We start from the raw sequence: 14,156 nt of genomic DNA, 5'->3' as shown, positions 1-14,156 counted from the left end.
CTGAAAAGATGAAGGCATTGGAGACATCAGCATGAAAAGGTTTGGTCAGTAGTGAGGATGAAAAACATGGTGTTAAGAGGAATTAAGGAGAAAATAAGTGGTCTACTCCAGAGAAATCTGGATGAGAAGAAAAGAGAAGTTGGGTTCTAGCTTGAGGGATATAGGAGGTCAAAGGATGATGATGATGATGAAATGCTCTGAGAAGAGACTTCAGTATGTTTTTAGACTGAAGAAAATCTAGTAGGAAGGTTGAAAACAGGGGAGAGATGAGATGACACATGGAGGAAACATAGGGGAGGAATATCTCATGCACTGAGGCTGGGGAGGTGGGGGGAGGGTGCTATCACATGGTAGCCTCACATTTTTTTTTTATGATGTGGGAGACAAGGTTCATAGATAATTTGGTCTACCTGAACTAATATTCTGCCCAAATCTCCCTATTGCAGGTTCCTTCTTCCTTTTGTCAGCAAACAGTTCACTCTCCCTTGGACCTGCTATCTGCATCGTGCAGCAACATTACACTTACATTATGGGAAGCGGCGCCTCAACCCAACATCCTTTTGCTTTCCAGAATGCAGAGAAAGGTACGCGCTTCCCACCTTCAGACTAACTGTGGGTACCCCGAAGCGTACATTGCATAGGGAGGGGCTTCTCAGGGTGGGCGGGGAATCGTGACATTTCTCCTCATGCTAACTGTTGAAAATTGGCTCCTCCTCCTTGTAACATGACCACTAGGATGCTCAGCTGAATGTCTTAGGACTTGATGAACTATATTTAATAGAATTAAAATCTACTCAAGGAGTCCGTGTTGTCCATTGGGGTTTATCCCAAACTACACCTTTACAACGGAATGAAATAAGATTGGGCAAAAAGGGGATGAAAGGGCATTCTAGGTAGAGGGTACAAAGGTCGTGAAGTAGCAAGGAGAGAGACATATTCAAGGAACTGAGTGGTCTGAAGTGAACAAGATGGAGGGTGACACGGCATGAGGCTGCTGAGGTGTGCAGAGCCCACGTCACTCAGGAGCTTGCAGGATTTTAAACTTTATCCTAAAGACAAGAAGAACCACTGAAGAATTCAAATCAGGGAGTTCTAGAATAAGATTTACATACATAAAAGACCCTTCTGGCTTCCATGAAGAAGGGATTGAGGCAGGCTGGATGGTGGTGGTAAGAGTAGAAGGAAGAACAATTTATTTATTTATTTATTTTTAATAAATTTCTTTCTTTCTTTAATTTATTTTGGCTGCGTTGGATCTTCGTTGCTGCACGCGGGCTTTCTCTAGTTGTGGCGAGTGGGAGCTACTCTGTTGTGGTGCGCGGGCTTCTCATTGCGGTGGCTTCTCTTGTTGCGGAGCATGGGCTCTAGGTGTGTGGGCTTCAGTAGTTGTGGCGCATGGGCTCTAGAGTGCAGGCTCAGTAGTTGTGGCACAGAGGCTTAGCTGCTCCACAGCATGTGGGATCTTCTTGGACCAGGGCTTGAACCCGTGTCCCCTGCATTGGCAGGTGGATTCTTAACTACTGGGCCACCAGGGAAGCCCGGAAGAACAATTTAGAAGCTACTAAAGTCATCTAAGCAGGAGATGATAATGCCTTGGTCCAGAGTTGGTGGCAGTAGAGATGGAGAGAAGAGGGTGAATTCCAACAATATTCAGGAGGTGGAATTGATAGGATCCACCTGATTACATGTATGGGGTTGGAGAAAAGGATGGATCAAGAATGACCTCCAGGTTTCTAGCTAGCAAACATGGGCAGATGATAATGTCAATTTCTGACATAAAGATAATGGAGAAGAGCCAAGCTCGAGTAGAGGGAAGGTGCTGAGTTTATACACACTGGGTTTGAGATGCCCATGCAACATGCAGGTGAATGTGCTGAGTAGGCAGTTGCATATTCAGATCTGGATTTTGGAGATGTTGGTGGACATACATGCATTTGGAAGGCATCAGAGTACGTGTGATTGTTGAAGCCATGGGGGTCACTGAAGTAGCCTAGAGTGAGAGTAAAGACAGGTCGGAGGTCAGGGCCTAGGACAGAGCCATGAGGGACTCTAGTACTTACTAAGCATCAGTCGAAGAGGATGGGCTAATGAAGGAGGCAGAGGAGAGGCAGCCAGAGATGAAGGAGGAAGCAAGGGAAATAGTGACAGCACCTTGTTTATATAAGCCTAAGCAACTTTATAAGCTCATGGCTTCCTTTCTAGTTTGGCAATAGGCCCCAGGCTCATCTTGCATATTTTTGGCTCCAGACCAGAAATAGCTATTTCTCCAGAGCTTGGGGTGTTCGCTACCAGGTTGGTCATTATTTTCTACACCTTTTCAGTGACCAGATCCAGAAAATATGTATTATTTTAATGACCAATTTATATTTAGGATCACAGTATTTTTACTTAACAACTTTGATATATCTATATCTCCTTTCTCTTTAAAAAAAACCTTTTTTCCCCAATGATACTGATGTGCTATTATTTACTTTGTCCTAAAGTATATAAAAAAGTTTCTGAAAAATAATAACAATACTATTATAACAATATGATTACTGAAAACTCTTTAAGATTTCTTTGTAGTTCTTTTTGTCCTTTGAGTGCATCCACTAGGCATATACAACTTACTGAATTTTCAAGTCATTTGAAAGAACTCCTTTCTGTGTGGTTATGCCACTAACTTGTACAAGATTAGATTCACTTGTTTGACTTTTGCTTTTTAGAGACATTATTTTAAAATTTTGATTTAAGTTTGCTTTATAATTTTATAAAATATTTATACAATTCCCATTCCAATTATCTGGTGCTGTGTAACAAATGATCCCAAAACTGAGTGGATTAAGACAATCATTTTATTCTGCTTATGATTTTGTGGGTCAGGAATTTGCAAAGGGCCCAGCTAGATGGCTTGTCTGTGATCCTCAGGGCAGCTGAGGCTGGAGGTTCTACTTCCAGGACGGCTCTTCACCTTGGCCTCTGTCTCCCCACGTGGTTGCCTTGTCCTTAATGTGGAATTTTAACAGCCAGGTGTATTTGTAACTTTTGCCATAGGATTTAGTCTGCACAAGGCTGAGGAAGAGGAGCCCAAGCATGTAGTATTGCACTGATGGGAAGGGAGGATGGGGTAGAGGTCCTTAAACTATGCTACAACCTCACGGCACCCATCTCAATGGAACCCAGGCCCTAGACAGAGGATTGGGAGGGAGAATAAAAGGGAGAAACAGAGGCACTGCCTGGTCTGCCTACCCTGAGCAGCCAAAGAGGTACTGAGGATAGTATGTCTAGTTGGCAGCACTTGCCTTAAAATACTTGAGGCAAGGTGTTAGCAAGCAACATTTTCACGGAAACTTGATGGTCATGATATTCCTCAGTGATGCCTACCCTTCAGCACAAGTCAGGATCATTCACGGAGCTTGTTAAACCTACAGATTCCTGGGTTCCCTGTAGAGATTCTGATGCTGTGGGTCTAGGGTGAGGTGCAGATGTCTGTGTGTTTCCCATGACTTGTTACTTTAGCTAAGTACCGCTTACTCTGGGCATTTCATTCACTACTCTGAATGGGGATTTACAGAATTCAATCTTCATCACTTATTATTTCGTGAGTGCCTTTGGGACATACTTAGTGTATGACATTTTTTCCTCACAGAAAACCAAATTCAGCTTTGCTTAAATTTCTCTCAAGTTCTCTTTTCCCATTCACTGTTGTATCTCATCTCCTCTTAGGGACATCAGTAGGAATTCCATTAGCTCTCTAATGCAAGCTAGGTGTATTAAGTCAATCTGTCTACTGTTCACAAGGTTGACCTGAGTGAACCTGCTGGGTTTCCTTTGCAATCCAGATTTATCCACAAAGGCTCCATTCATCCCTGGTGGCACATTCAGGCCCAGGGGCTTAAGGAGAATCTAGTTACTCACGTGGACAGCTGTCCTCTTCTCTGGCAGCAGTACTTGACTGCAGGTTCTAGAGCTCATAGGAAGAATTCAACCTACTCATGCCATCCTGCAGTACACGATCACCCAGCACGGGTCCTGGCAAAAGGAGTGGCAAAGGCTGCCCTTCGGATTGGATAGTCAGCACAATCCTGGATGTATTGTGATGGGGACATAAAGCCACAGGGATAGAAGGAATTTGGGGATGTCAAGCACTGACCACCACCTGACATGATAGTATGTAGTAATTTGGTGTGTGTGTTTCTTCTCCCTGGTTATCATCTAGTTCATCTCTTTTTCCAGATGAGGACACTGAAGCCCAGAAATTTGACTTGCCTGAGGCCACACTGCTGGTCAGGGCAGTTCCAGGCCCAGAACCAGACTCCTGACATCCTGTCTATTGTTGCAGTATCAAAATGTCCTCCTTCCTCACCCTCTGACCCCTGTATCACCCCATCTTCTTCTTTTTTTTTTTTTTTTTTTTGCATTTGAATGTGTTCTTTTTAACACAGTTTTTAAAGGTTACTTTCCATTTACAGTTATTGCCTATATTTCCCATATTGTACATTATATCCTTGTAGCTTACTTGATACATAATAGTTTGTACCTCTTACTCCCCTTCCTCTATATTGCCCCTCCCCGCTTCCCTTTCCCCACTTGGTAACCACTAGTTTGCTCTATCTGAGTCTGCTTCTTTTTTGTTATATTCACTAGTTTGTTGTATTGATATTTTTTAGATTCCACATATAACTGATATCATACAGTATCTGCCTTTCTCTGACTTACTTCACTGAGCATAATGCCCTCCACGTCCATCCGTGTTCCTGCGCATGGCAAAATATCATTCTTTTTTTTTTTTGTGGTACGCGGGCCTCTCACTGTCGTGGCCTCTCTCATTGCGGAGCACAGGCTCCGGACATGCAGGCTCAGCGGCCATGGCTCACGGGCCCAGCCGCTCAGCGGCATGTGGGATCTTCCCGGACCGGGGCACGAACCCGCGTCCCCTGCATCGGCAGGCGGACTCTCAACCGCTGCGCCACCAGGGAAGCCCCATTCTTTTTTTTTTTTTTTATGCCTGAGTAGTATCTGCATCATCCTACTCTTCAAGGATGCTGCAACCTTGCAACCTCCCCAGTTTACATCTCTTTCTCAGAATCCAACCTTTGCATCTCTACACATATAAATGTTTTCATCAAAAAGTGGGAATTCCAATAGTCCTCCAGTGATTTTAGTAAAAGTAATAGGTAAGAACAGAGGAGGGATGGGGGCGGGAATGGCAAAAAACCCCCCCGGCCAGCAGTGAGGCAAATCCTTCCTACTGGTGGCAAAATATAGCGCTTTCCCCTACCATCTTGTCCCCATGTTACAGTGGGAGAGGCACCCCCCCACACACGTCCCCCCGCAGGCCCAGGGAGTCCCACCTCACAGTCTTTTGCTTCTCCATCCGTGTCACAGCCTTCAAGGCAGCGGCCCTGATCCAGAGATGGTACCGGCGCTACATGGCCCGCCTGGAGATGAGGCGGCACTGCACCTGGAGCATCTTCCAGTCTATAGAGTATGCTGGGCAGCAAGACCAGGTTAAGGTGCGATGGGATGTGGGATGGGGCCACCTCCAGCTCTGCCTTCCAGGCCCCACACAGCAAGGCCCAGGTGCCTAGAAGAAGGTGCAGCTGATCTGGACCACTCCTGGGTTCTCTTTCTATCTCTAAAGCCACGTCTTCTTGGGTTTTTCTGCAGCTCCACAATTTCTTCAGCTACCTTGTGGATCACTTCACCCCCAGCAGTCACAACGAGAGTGAGTATGAACCACCGGCCACATGGCCGGTCCTCCTGTCTCAGGGTCAAAGACGTCGGGGTGAGGGAGGGGAAATGTGAATCTGGTGACAGCCAGGGAATGAGCGAGGAGGCTGACAAATAAATGGTTCTAGAAGCACACCTGGAGACACAAGTTTGGGTGCAAAGAGTTTATTTGGTAAATACAGGAAACACTGGGAGGTGGGGAGGGAGTGGGGAAGGAATTCAGGAAAGGGGAGGCAGGCAAAAAAGGGTGGGTTACGAAACCTGCAGTGTACCTGGGAAATAGTGCAAAACGCAGCCTGGGAAGTATCCCGCCTGAAGGCAGAGGAAACTGGAGTCTCCAGTCCCGAGAGTCATTGGTAGAAGGCTGCTGGGAGGGGCGGACGGGAAGGATTATTCATGCAGGTCTGGCCTGCCATGGAGGGCTCTCTGCAGATCCAGGGACAAAGCCCTCAGGCAGAGATGCAGGGGCAGCATTTGGAAATGAATTGCCTGAAAGTCTGAGGCATCTGCCACACTCACTGAGTGCACCAGAAATGCCTGTGAACTTTTTTTCCACCGCAGTTTCACTTTCCTCCTGCTTACCAACCTAGGCCGGTAAATTTCTGTACTTTCTAAGGCAGTCTTTTAAAATAAAAGTAGAATGGAATTGACATAATAATGTAACCTTTCTTCTGCCCATCCTAATTTGTCATCACTTTGCCCTTTACTTTCTCCTCTCCTGTGTTGGAGCCGAAGCCAGACTGGCCAGCACCCACTTCAAGTATGGTCCAGGGAGTGAATTCTGTATTGCCCGTGCCTGCCCATCTGATCATAAGCCGGCCCACCCTTTCTGTCCTGACTAGGGGACTTCCTGAACCGCATGTTCACTGAGGAGAGATCCCCCCAGGACTCCAAGATGGAGAATTGCAGGGACTATGAATCCATCGAGGTACCGGACAGTTACACAGGGCCACGCCTCTCCTTCCCGCTCCTTCCTGACCACGCAACTGCTCTGGTGGAAGCTTTCAGAGTGAAACAAGTAAGCTCCCCCCGGGGGACCCGGGTCACCACCAATTCCACGGAATGTGCAGAAGTAGAGCAGACACAATGCAGAAGGAATGGCCCTGGATTTAGGGTGTTTGTGACAGGGACCTGTCAGAGAGACCCACTTGCCCTTTTCTTAGCCAGGACCTTGTGATTGATCAGCTAGTTTTTATGTATTGAAAACTCCTCCTCCCGATCATGTAAGCTCTGTGTTCATTCATCCCACAGATGATTACCGAGTGCTGCTATGCGCAGGTACTCTTCTAGGCACTGAACAGTGAACAAGACAGACACAAATCTCTGCCCTCATGGGGCTGAGATTTTAGTGGGGAGACAGATAATAAATAACAAATGAGTAATATTTATATATTAATATATTAGGTGACAGAGCTATGTCAAAGCATAAACTAAGTTCCAGGTGGGAGAGGTGGCAATTTTACAGAGTGGTCTGGGAAGGTGTCACCAAAAAGGTGATTTCTGAGCAAAGGTCAAAGGTGGTGAGAGAGGGTGCTATGTGGATGTCTGGGGAACGCATTCTAGAGGAATGGAAATGGAAACAAATGGAAAGGCCCTGAGGCAGGACCTTGCCTGGACTGCTCAGGGACATCAGGAAGCCCATTGTGGCTGGAGAGGAGGGAACCAGGGAACAACTATTAGAAGATGGAGACAGAGAGGTGAGTAGGGTGGACTTTCATGCTGAAAGAGATGGGGAGACAAGGAGCGCAGAAATGATATAATCCAGCTTTCCCTTTAATATAATCATTCTGTTTGCTGAACAGAGTAGAGAGAGCAGGGCTGAAGCAGGGAGGCCAGTCAAGAGACTACTGCAGTAGTCCAGGTGAAAGATGATAGTGGCTTGAAACCGTGGTAGTAGAGGTGGAACTGGTGAGAAGTGGTCAGGTTCTGGCTCTTATGACAGATTCCAATCCTTCCCCTTTTTCACATGAAGATAATTCATTGCAGGAGGAGCTGGGATGACTTTCCCAGTCATGTCAGGATCACCGATACCATCGATATACATGCACTTATTCATACTTTGCTGAGACAATCGTGTTTCTCCCAAGTTCAAGGCAAGCAGGGGTTACATAGCGTAGGTAGGAAAGAGGACATCAGTTCAGTCTTTGGGGGATGATGCAAAGCACAAACAAGGGCACAGGATGGGTGAGAAAGAAAGGATCTGTGCATAGGGTCCCAGGAGAAGTTTACTGGGGTCACTTTTGTGGTCTTGGGGTCACTAAGCAGTAAAGGTGAGGCCCATCTTCCCTCACAAGCATGTGTTGTTTTGTCCCATCCCTCCTCTTCCTCCTAGTAGAGGCTCCATGCTCGCTATGTCTTGAATCTTTTGTATGAAGCCAGGAAACATCTGGTACAACTGCCAAACATCAACCGGGTCTCCACTTGTTACAGCGAGGAAATCACAGTATGTGGTAAGAGCCAGTCAGAAAAGGCTTTTCACAAACCAGAAAACTCTGCCTGTGATCAGGGAGGGGCAGGAGGGGACCCGATGGCCACTTGGGCAGGCCAGGTTCACCTCTTCACACTGATTACATTTACATATTTACTCCACAGTTATTTAAGGTGGGGGTGGTGCCGTGAAGGAGAACTGTGGGGTGAAAGGGCCCAGCCTCTGCTTTGTTTTTCCCAGAGATTCAGATTTGGCCCCAAATTTATCCTCTGCATTCAGAACAAAATCCTAGCAAATAACCAGACCTTCCCTTGTTAGAAGACAGACAGTTTACTTACTTACTGTACTTGAAAAGGCCTAAATGCCTAGCAAATTATTCCTTCCATCCACATTTATTCTTCTTCCAGAGAGAAACCCTATTGATGACAATCTTCTCCATCTCCTTATGTTTTCAGTGATGTTTTAATAACCATTATAGACTGATGCCCCGCATTTGAACTTAGGGGAGACGGTGATACACCAGGGATTGTAAACTGGCAGCCTGCAATATGTCTTGTCTGCCTCAAAATGTTCTTAAATTTCTAACATTAGTTTCCAACATTTGAAAATTGGAGGATTTCATATTAAAATCCAGATTTCCAACTTCTTAAAATCTTGTAACACTGTCCCGTGAGTAGCAGCTTCTTGCTTCAGGTGGGGCAAAAGTCTCTCTAGTTCTCATCGAGGTTTTCAACCCTGCACTATTCTGTCCCATTTTTGCTTCAGTAAAAATGTAAGTCATTTACTGTTCATGATAATCGCACAGGAGAAATATCGTGCTTTCTGCTTTCAATATTAACGATCCCTGCAACAAGGGAAGTTAATATTTATCCCTATCTTATATATGGAAAAATGAGTAAGCATAAGTTTCTTTGTCAGGTTTTCCTGGGTATTTTCCTTTTATTTAAATTGAGATGTAACTGACATAATACTGTATTAGTTGTAGGTGTACAATGGGTATTTTCCTTTTTATAATAAAAAATTAGAAACAATGGTGAAGACCAATCAAAACTGATGTTTTTCTGTCTTTGTTAGGAGATTTACACGGCCAGTTGGATGACTTAATATTTATATTTTATAAGGTATGAACGCTCAAATTATGTTCCTGTCTTGCTCTGAGGTTTGATTTAGAAGTTCAAATACAGTCTCCATTAAAGAAATGGCTTAAGTTATTACTTGGATTTTAAAATATTTTAGAATAATATTTCTACTATGTAGCAAATGTGTAATGTAAAAGTCATCACTGCATTATATTCTAGTGTATTTTTGTAAACTGTTTAAAAAATACAAAATCTAAGGTTAATAAAGAGAAAGAATCATTATTTGGAAAAAAGAAAATCAATTACCAAATAGAGAAATTGTTTATTATCAAAGCAACCAAAAGCTATTTTCATATCTATTTTTAGTTATCAAATACAGAGAATATAATAAGCTATATAAATATTCTATTAATGTAATTAACACAAAGCAGTTTCTGATGTATTGTCTTGTTAAATCCTGAGAAATCTATGGCAGCTATTGTTATTATTGCTAGTTAAGGACAGAGTGGCCAGAACTTAAAACGGGGCTTGGAATTACAAGTTCAGTGCCCTTTGCACAGACCACCTGGCAACAGGGTGGCTTTGGATAACGCATTTATTTCGATGAGCATGTCATAACCTCAGCCTGGCTAGAAAGGAAATATGAGACTAATACAAAATATTTCCAGTATTCCCATCTTCTACTGACATTTCATGTTTGGAAGAGAGCCAGACAGCACAGAATTGGCTTTCAGGTCTGATATGACTGTCAAATGCACCCTGGCTTGACTCAATTTCCTATTCCCTTCCTTCCACTGCCTCCTCTTGGACTTCTCTCCTTATTGGGAAGAACGGCCTCCCATCGCCAGAGCGGGCCTATGTGTTCAACGGCGACTTTGTGGATCGAGGGAAGGATTCAGTAGAGATCCTGATGGTTCTTTTTGCCTTCATGTTGGTTTACCCAAAAGAGTTCCATCTCAACCGAGGAAACCATGAGGACCATATGGTGAACTTACGGTACAAACCAAAACATGCTTGGGGATTTGATCTTTACTTGTTGTGATTGTAAAGTTATTTTGCCAGAGCTTCTTATTTGTTAGATGCCTTTTTAAAGTAGTCTTCCAATTTTATAGAGTGGAATACACAATATACACTATTTTTAAAGATTTTTTAAAAATTTATACAATATCCTATTCTAATAAAACCATTACATTTGTTTTCACATAGCCATATACTTTATCATATAAACAATAAGGGTTCATTGTAGAAAAAGTAGAAAATATAGATAAGCAAAAGAAAATTAAAATATCCCACATCTCTACCCACAGATAATTATATGATTTAAAACATTTTGGCAATTATTTCTCAGTGTCTTTTTCATATATTTAAGTAGATGCATCTAGAGTATGCATTTTTATAAAAATGCAAGCACACTATAACTAATATCACTAAATCTAAAATCTGTTTCTGCTTCTAACTCTAGATATGGTTTCACAAAGGAAGTGATGCATAAATATAAGGTACGCTGCCTTTAAAAGCAAAAGCTTCTCTTAGTTCAGATAAGTTGAGTAAATTATTTGAAACTTAATATCATATTAATGTCATTTTTTTTTAGACACATGGCAAGAAAATACTAAAACTACTGCAAGATGTGTTCTGCTGGCTTCCGCTGGCCACTCTGGTTGATGAGAAAGTCCTGATTCTTCATGGTGGAGTGTCAGACATGACTGACTTGGAGTTCTTGGCCAAACTAGACAGGCACAAGGTACTGACTGAGTGCTAAAATCACGCAGATTTCACTATAATGCCAGGTGTCACTGCCAACATAAAACAAATGTCATCTTGACTCCATGCTGACTCCAGCTGACTAATAAATCCATTAAATCCTTGAACGGAGGATTGGGAATCCACAGCTGGTGCAAGGGTGCTGTGATCAATTAATGTTTGCCATGGACATGATAATAGGGAGTGGAAGCTAGTGCCATCTGTTTGCCATTCCTGATCTAGGTAATTCTAATCACTACCCCTCAATCACTGCCACCTGATGTGCCTCCATTTCCTAAATAATTCAGATCATCTTCAGTTAAACTCAAAGGCATATTGAGGGCCTACTACATGCAGGGAGGATGCTATTGGCAGATACAAAGATGAAGACCAATTGCAGTTAAACTCAACAACCATGTGTTAATTGCTTACGCTATGCAAGGAAAGTGCTAATAGAAATACAAAAATAACCAGAGATGGTACTTGCCTTAAAGGAACTTACAATAACCAGCAGGGAGCAGGGGGAGGGTGAGAATGAAAGACAGAGTACATTATACCGCAATATGAATAGGTCTCGATTTTCTGTTTCATTTTGGAAGTGGAAAACTAGAAAGCAAAGATTCTAGGGAGTTCCCTGGTGGTCAGGATTTGGTGCTTTCACTGCTGTGGCCCGGGTTCAATCCCTGGTCTGGGAACTGAGATCCCGCAAGCTGCACAGTGCGGCCAAAAAAAAAAAAAAATAGCAAAGATTCTGTTTCCTTTTAATCATAGACTCTTACTTACACTTGAATGGTATCTTCCTATAGCCTCTCTCCTCCACTGCCCATCCACACAGGAATCCCAGCTATGACATCCTTGACAACAGTAGCCTGAGCAGTTCCAAAGACAGAGAAGTCATCACACACAAGCGAGTCTACTTTGGGCAACTCTAATTTGTATAAAAGTCTATGTTATGAGACATAAATGAAAGTGTTTCATTTATGAAACCTGGGTTTGAACCTGGAAACATGCAATTCCTGGCTGGTATGGCACCTTTGTTTACTAGATTGTCCAGGGACCAAGGATTCTTAGGTCTTGTTCCCTGCCATCCTTAGCGTGTCATTCCCGCGCCCTCATCTGCACAGCTTGCCACCACATCTGTGTTCCAGGCAATACAATAGAGGAATGAAGGGAAGAAGAATATCCTACCCTTTAAAGACATAATGAAGACGTTGCATACATCTCTTCTGCTCTCATCCCATGTAGTGTCAATACATTCCTGTAGGTAGGATGTGGTGGCTCCATTGATCTCTGTGGGACCAGCTTAACTTGAGTGTGATGGATCCCTGGCTTAATAACCCTTCAACTTCACCAGGGAATGGGTCATAGAGTAGCACCTCATAAGGTCCAGTCCAGCAAGGATGGAGATGGCCTTCTGGATGTTTATTCTTCCAAGATTTCGACAGGACCCAGCCTCCAGGACAAAAGTGGCACAGGTGAACATCTGCAGGAAACATTAACCTGCTAGAAGCAAACTTACATAGAGCAGTTAGAGTAACTTCCAATGATTCTACACATCTGACATTATCTACATTCCTTAATTTGAATTTCTTCTGGATCTCAAACCATTTCTGGAACAATGGCAGTGTCTCTCATGCAACATTTCATAGTTGGCTCAACTGGAGCCTGCTTGTAGGGTCTACCTTCACTCAAAGCAGGGCAACTGGTGAGGCTTTATCCCAGGTTAAATTAATCTGACAAATTTTAGTTACAGTGTTTTTAAGAGTATGATTCATCTTTTCCAGTTTGCAAGTAGATTGGGGTCTCCAAGAAGCATGTACTTTCCAACAAAGATTTCAGACTCTAGATACTTCTTGAGTTATTCTTGCTATAAAGGCCCCTCCATTGTCACTCTGAATGAACACAGGTAACCCAAACCTAGAAATTATGTCTTTTAGGAGAGCTTTAACAACCTCAGGCTTTTTCAGACCAGCAAGGAAATGCTGCTACCCAACCAGTGACAGTGTCCACAAATACTAATAAGCACCTAAGGTTTCCAGTGGCTCTTGGCATCACAGTGAAGATCTTCCCCCAGGCCAGTACCTGAAATCTGAACTCCTTTGATTAATGGCAGTGGCCCAGTTTTAGGATTATTTTTAGCACATACCATGCATTTCTGTATCACCTTTTGAATTGTCCTTTGCATGTTTGGTCCTGTAAGGAATTTCTAAATCCACTAGAGGGTGGCATCTCTCCCACAGTGGGTACTCTGGTGTATATAACGTATTACATCTTCCATAAGGCATTCAGGTACAAGGATCTTGCTATGTCTGTTATAAACCCACCCTTCCTAGAGTCAGCATCCTGAGAATGGCCAGGACTCCAATCAGATCCCCATTCATTGGCCTTAAGTCTTCAGGAAAACACTTTGGATAGCATCTTTTCAGATCCACATCAGCGGATCAGGGCCAACATTGGGGACCTAGGTGTGTTAATCCTGGCTGCTAGCTTTGCTGCACGATCTGCTAGATTATTCCATTGAGCAGTCAGACAATCTGATTTCTGATGTCCTGGACAGTGGACATTCATCCTTTTGGCTCCATGACAGCTTCTAATAAGGTTAAAATGTCTTTGGCAGGTTTAATTTCCTTCTTCCTTGCACTTAACATCCTCTATCTCCAAATGGCCCCAGCATGGACCACCAAGAAAGTATATTTTAGACTCAGTGAAAATAGTTACTCTCTTATCTTTACCTGTATGGGGGGCTCTCATCAGGGCTATAAGTTCCACCTTTTGTGAGGAGGTACGTGGGGGAAGGGCTTCTGCTTCCAATGTCTTTGGGATGAGTTACCACTGCACACCCAGCTTTGCATTGTTCCTGGTCCATAAAGCTGCTTCCATCTGTGAACATCTCAAGGACTGGGTCCTCCAATGGTTGGTCCATCAGGTCTAGATGGCTGGAATAGCCCTGTGCAATTATCTGAATACAATCATGCATAGGCTCTTCAATATTAGTTGGGAACAAAGTGGCAGGATTCAAGGTGGAGACTGCTTTCAGAGTAACATTAGGATTATCCAATAATATAGCCTGATATTTTTCTCATCTTCCTGAAGTTAACCAATATTCTCCCTTCTGTTCCAGGAGAAGTGCACAGTGAGGGGTATGCACTGTGGTAGGTTGTTTTAGTGTAAATTTCTCTGCTTCTCCTAAAAGA

The 14,156-nt window shown here is 43.5% G+C and overlaps 1 protein-coding gene across 5 annotated transcripts in view; it reads left to right on the top strand.

Annotated features, from left to right (window-relative positions):
• The first annotated feature begins 507 nt into the window (after positions 1-507).
• PPEF2 (protein phosphatase with EF-hand domain 2) overlaps positions 508-14,156 on the top strand; it is a 33,497-nt gene continuing 19,848 nt past the window's right edge. For 4 of the 5 annotated variants that reach the window (XR_010841025.1, XM_067035857.1, XM_067035856.1 and 1 more), the window contains exons 1-9: positions 4,950-5,156; positions 5,368-5,495; positions 5,650-5,707; positions 6,555-6,730; positions 8,048-8,162; positions 9,215-9,261; positions 10,049-10,215; positions 10,682-10,718; positions 10,814-10,963. Coding sequence is in view for 4 of the 5 variants with exons in the window: in XM_067035857.1 (XP_066891958.1) it covers positions 5,096-5,156; positions 5,368-5,495; positions 5,650-5,707; positions 6,555-6,730; positions 8,048-8,162; positions 9,215-9,261; positions 10,049-10,215; positions 10,682-10,718; positions 10,814-10,963 (939 nt within the window). In the remaining variant the exon portion in view is untranslated. Of the gene's footprint in view, positions 585-4,949; positions 5,157-5,367; positions 5,496-5,649; positions 5,708-6,554; positions 6,731-8,047; positions 8,163-9,214; positions 9,262-10,048; positions 10,216-10,681; positions 10,719-10,813; positions 10,964-14,156 lie in introns of those variants that run through there. The other variant, XM_059066892.2, reaches the window with a different exon arrangement.

Source organism: Kogia breviceps, chromosome 6 (genome assembly GCF_026419965.1).
Source record: "Kogia breviceps isolate mKogBre1 chromosome 6, mKogBre1 haplotype 1, whole genome shotgun sequence".
NCBI lineage: Eukaryota > Metazoa > Chordata > Mammalia > Artiodactyla > Physeteridae > Kogia > Kogia breviceps.
The sequence above is the reverse complement of the archived record's forward strand: the minus strand, read 5'-3'. Positions and strand labels throughout refer to the sequence as shown.